We start from the raw sequence: 5,252 nt of genomic DNA on the forward strand, positions 1-5,252 counted from the left end.
GAGGTATTAAAGATGTTGACAACTGCACCTATGGAGAAGAGGTCCTGGAAATACCTTGCTCAAAAATTTGGTGGGAAAGTGAATATGCACGGTAATTTTTTCCTTTATTGTTTCTTCCTTTTCCTCCCTTGTTTATTCAAGATTTTCCCATCTTTCCCCCTTTTATTTATTAGGGTTTCCCATTGGAGGATTTAGTCCCGCGTCTGTTCCCTCATTTTCTGTGAGTCTTTTTAGGAAAGAATTTTATGTACTTCTTCTTCTAAAAGGAAAACTGATGGAGCCCGTGGCTCTGAGGGTGAAGAAGAGACAGATGAGGGTTCTTTAGTGTGAAGACCACGAGTCAGGAAACGCATAATTTCTGATGATGAAGCTACTCCTTCTCATGACCCTCCAACAAGTTCAGTCCCTTTTAGACTCTTGGATGAGCCAGAGAGTGCTCCTTTAGTGGTTTCTGATGATGATGTTGTTGACCCTCCCCCAGGTTCTGTTGATAGATTGTTTGCTCATGGCTTCGAGGGTGATGAAACTTCTTGGTCTATTTCCGAGGAATTTCCTCTTGCTACCCTTCCAGTTTCGGTTTCCATTACCCCTCCCGTGTCTTTACCTGTTGCTTCTCCTACTGTTCTCCCGTGGCTGCCTCCACTTCGTCTGCTATTCCCGTGGTTGCTTCCATTGCAGAGACTGGACCCTCTAGCAGCTGGATGACAATGAAAAGAGTTGTTGTTGAGGTTCCTGAAGGTAGGAGTTTACTAAAGAAATCGGGTCAAGTTGATGTGTGATTAAAGCCCTTGATTGGCCCCGTAGAGAAGAAGAAGTTAGAAAGCCCTAGCTCACTGACTTGGATGAATGATATCATTCATTCTTCTTTAAAGGTACAGTCTTAATTATACTTCCTTTCTTTTCTCTTTCTTATTCATAAATCTTCCTTATTTTTTGAAGATCAACTTGATTGGCACAGTGCTTATGAAAAGAATTTCTCAAGCGGAGCAACAAGTTGTAAACTTTCGCACAGAGGCTGACAACTGGAAGGGACAATTCGAAGGTCTACAACTGGAGAAAGAAGTTCTGGCGGAAGAAAAGAGTGCTTTGGAGCAACAAATGAAGGTGGTTACTGCTGAATTAGCAGTTGAAAGGCTTCTTCTATCCAAGTTGGAAAGGACAAGGATATACTTGAGTCCTCTTTTGGTGAACAACTTTCCTAGGCAACTGAAGAGATAAGGGGTTTGAGGGAACTACTTAATCAAAAAGAGATTTATGCGGGAGAATTGGTTCAAACACTTACTCAAGCTCAAGAAGATCTCCGTGCCTCTACTGATAAGATTCAGTTCTTGAAAAGTTCTCTCGCTCCTTGAAGACAACTTATGATGCCTCTGAAGCAAGAAAAGAAGAGCTGAGAGCTGAAATTGACCAGTGGGAGAAGGACTATGAGATTCTTGAGGACAAACTGTCACTGGATGTGAGCTGGGCTTTTTTAAACACTCGCCTTGAGACTCTAATGGAAGCCAACTAGGAGGGTTTTGACCTTAATTCTGAGATTGTTAAAGCTAAAGAAGCAATTGATAAAACTCAGCAACGTCAAAGTTTTTCTTCACCTGAAGACGAAGGTCCCGAGTGTGATGGAAATGGACTTGTTCCTGAAGAAGCTGATGTTCAAGCCTCTTTTTCTCAAGTTAATCCTTCTTCTCCCATTGATGAAACTCCCGTAGATGTTGCCCCTTAGTTGTTTCTTGCTTTCATGTTTGTTCAACTTTTGGGAAGTTTGTTGTTTTTTTTGGAAGGTTGTTTTTTGGTTACCCCCATCTTTTTTGGGGGTTTACAAACAAGTACCTCTGTTTTCCCCAAAGTTTAATATATGTGTTTCACTTACTTTTACCGTTTATTTTGCTCTTTGATTTGAGCTTTTATTTTGCTCTTTGATATTTGAGCTTGCATTTTAAAATGCTTTAATAATCCGTAATTTTGATAAACACGAGTTTTTATAAAAGAGGGCCCTTTTATATAAGAGACACTGATGAAGATGACGTCTCATCTTCATATTGGTGTAAATATATGAAAGACGAAATAGACAAAAAGGAAACAATTTGAGGAAGTTTCATGCTTTGAACTTTCAAATAAATTTCGTATATGATTTTCTCTATTATTCGTACAATACTTTCACAACTTCTTTCTTTGTAGCAAATTTTGAGATACAAAATCAGGTTTATTATCCCGTGACTAAATTTTGGCCTTAGCCTAAAAACTCGTGGGAACTTTGAACGTATCTTGTATCCTTCTTGCGAGTTCACACCTTCTCAAGGTTGCTTCAAGGTTTTTGATTCAAGCTTGATTTTTGGCTCTTTTGCTTCTTTGTCTATATGTATAGTCCCCCCAGTGTAAGAGTTTTGAAGTATGAAATCTTGAACTTTGGATTGCTCCTTCTTTTTGGTCCATTCCTTGAAAAGAAAAATACACACGGGACTCGAAGATATATGTATAGATGATGACTGCCTAAACTTTTTTTCCATCAGAAAGGTTGTAACCTAGACCGAGAATAATTCAGTATTCAACGTGTCTTTCAGTCTAATATCATCATTTGGTACGGACTAGCATTTCGCGTATCATCTAAAATTGTTAGTAAAATTAAAAAAAACAAAATAAAATTATATCTGAGTGATACCTGACCATGGGTACTTCCTTTGTCTAAAAATAATACTTCTTCAAATGAACAACGTTACAATTCGATGGTAGTATGCTGCCATCCATGGTCTCCAACTCATATGCTCCCTTTCCAGCGATGCCTCGAACCATATAAGGTCCTTCCCAATTTGGACTTAACTTTCCCGCATTAGCCGTTTTCGTTGATCGAAACACCTTTTTGAGGACGAAGACCCCAATCTTGAAGTACCTTAGATTTGCTTTCCTGTTGTAATATTGCCCAATCATCTGTTTTTGAGCCGCCATCCTTATTAGCACTGCTTCTCTCCTTTCTACTAACAAATCTAGATTCGTTGGCATTTCTTCTTCATTTGATTCCTCAGTAGCATGTGTGTATCTCGTACTTGGTTCACCTATTTCTACTGGAATTAGAGTTTCAGTGCCATAGACGAGTGAAAATGGAGTCTCACCTGTACTTGTTTTTGCTGTTGTTCAATAAGCCCATAATACTCCTGGTACACTTTTGACCACTTGCATTTTGATTCTTCTAACCTTTTCTTCAAATTATTAATAATAACTTTGTTTGTTGACTCAGCATGCCATTGTCTACGAGATGGTAAGGCGCAGATGTAATCCATTTAATCTGCCAACTTTGAAAGAACTCTGTGATTTTAGTGCCTACGAATTGTGGGCCATTGTCACACACGATTTCCTTTGGAAATCCAAAATGCCAGATAATGTTTTGCCAAATAAAGCCCCTGACTTCTTTTTCTCGCACCTATTTGAAAGCTCCTGCTTCTACCCATCCGTTAAAACTAATAGAAAACGTACCTTTCCTTTAGCTTGAGGTAACAGACCTACGATATCCATGCCCCACTTCATGAAAAGCCATGGTGAGATAACTGAATGTAACAATTCTGCTGGGCGATGCATGTTATTGGCATATCGTTGACATTTATCGCACTTGGCTAAAAAGTTTTCTGCTTTCTCCTCTATTTTTGGCCAATAGTTTCCCGCACTTATTAAAGTCTTCACCAATGATCTTCCCCCAGTATGATTGCCGTAGTTCCCCTCACGTACTTCCCTCATCACATATTCTGTTTGTGAGGGACCAACGCACCATTCTAAAGGTCCACCGAACATCTTTCGGTATAAGTTTCCACGAATTAAACAATACCGAGTGGCTTTTTGGTGAAGTATCTGTGACTTCTTCTTGTCTTCGGGTAAGATTCCATACTACAAAAAGTTGACAAACTCGTTCCTCGAATCCCAAGTTAAATTATTAAAATTTACCTCGTCCTTGTCTTGGTCAAGTGCCGAATGAAACAAATGTATTACAATAGCATTCTCTACCTTTGTTATCTCCATAACAGACGCGAGATTGGCTAACGCATCCGCCTCTGCATTCTCCTCCCTGGGTATTTGGACAGCCTTCCATGATTGAAATTGTCTGACCAATTCCCGTACCTTTTCCAGGTATTGTTGCATTCGTGCTTCTCTTGCTATGTAAGTCCCCTGCATTTGGTTAACTACTAGCTGCGAGTCACTTTTGATTACAATCTGTTCTATGCCAAGTTCTCGTGCTAATTCCACTCCTGCAATCACAGCTTTGTACTCTGCTTCATTGTTAGTAATGGGATAACATTTTATTGCTTGTCTTATGACTTCCCCTGAAGGCAAAATTAAAACAATACCTAGGCCCGCTCCTTAAACATTCAAGGAACCGTCAGTAAATAAAATCCAAGTCCCCGAATCAGATCTGGTAAATACCTCTAACTTTTTTTCTTCTTCAGGAATTAAATTCGTGCTAAAATTTGCTACGAAATCTGCTAAAATCTGCGATTTTATTGCAGTTCTAGGCTGATATATGATATCATACTCACTGAGTTCTATTGCCCACTTAGCTAACCTACCAGATAGCTCTTGTTTATGTAATATATTCCTTAGGGGGAAAGCAGTTATTACAGAGATATGATGATATTGAAAATAAGGTCTCAACTTTCTAGATGCCATATTTAACGCTAAAGCAAGCTTTTCTAGATGAGGGTATCGTGTCTCAACATCTAACAAAGATTTACTAACATAATATATTTAAGATTGTTTAACTTTATCCTCTCATACGAGCACCGCACTTACCGCCACTTCTGCCACAACAAGGTAGATAAGCAGCCTTTCTTCGTTTTTTGGTTTGGTTAGCAAAGGCAGATTTGACAGATACGATGATTTTGAAATAAATGGGCTGTTATTCTTCATGTTAATCTCTGCACTTCTTTTTTGCTTGTGAATAGATCCAGTATTTCCTCGATAGCTTTGATTTGTGCATGATTTGCTTCAGTTCCCCTGTTAGAAACAAGAAAACCTAAAAACTTGCCTGAAGATACCCCAAAAGCACATTTTTCTGGATTTAGCTTCATATTGTATTTGCGGAGAATCTAGAAGGTATCTGACAGATGTTGGAAATGATCTCCCGCCTATGCTGATTTGACTAGCATATCGTCAATGTAGACTTCCATAGTCTTTCCCAGATGTTCTTGAAACATTTTAGTTACCAATCTTTGGTACGTGGCTCCAGCATTTTTTTAGACCAAAGGGCATAACTTTGTAACAGTAAATTCCCC

The 5,252-nt window shown here is 39.0% G+C and overlaps 1 protein-coding gene across 1 annotated transcript; it reads right to left on the reverse strand.

Annotated features, from left to right (window-relative positions):
• LOC109236717 lies at window positions 2,680-4,155 on the reverse strand. Its single transcript, XM_019402928.1, has 4 exons — window positions 3,928-4,155; window positions 3,466-3,870; window positions 3,235-3,346; window positions 2,680-3,119 (listed from the first exon to the last, which is right to left on the reverse strand). The coding sequence occupies exons 1-4, from the start codon at window positions 4,153-4,155 to the stop codon at window positions 2,680-2,682; spliced, it is 1,185 nt and encodes a 394-aa protein (XP_019258473.1).

This window comes from Nicotiana attenuata, chromosome 1 (assembly GCF_001879085.1).
Source record: "Nicotiana attenuata strain UT chromosome 1, NIATTr2, whole genome shotgun sequence".
NCBI classification, from domain to species: Eukaryota; Viridiplantae; Streptophyta; class Magnoliopsida; order Solanales; family Solanaceae; genus Nicotiana; species Nicotiana attenuata.

Bases quoted from the DNA above. Each gene is read 5' to 3' on its own strand.
- LOC109236717 (XM_019402928.1), bottom strand. From the start codon at position 4,155: ATGCAGGGGACTTACATAGCAAGAGAAGCACGAATGCAACAATACCTG. The intron at 3,871-3,927 runs GTAAATTTTAAT...AACTTTTTGTAG, and splicing joins TTGACCAAGACAAGGACGAG to TATGGAATCTTACCCGAAGA. The intron at 3,347-3,465 runs GTACGTTTTCTA...GGATTTCCAAAG, and splicing joins TACCTCAAGCTAAAGGAAAG to GAAATCGTGTGTGACAATGG.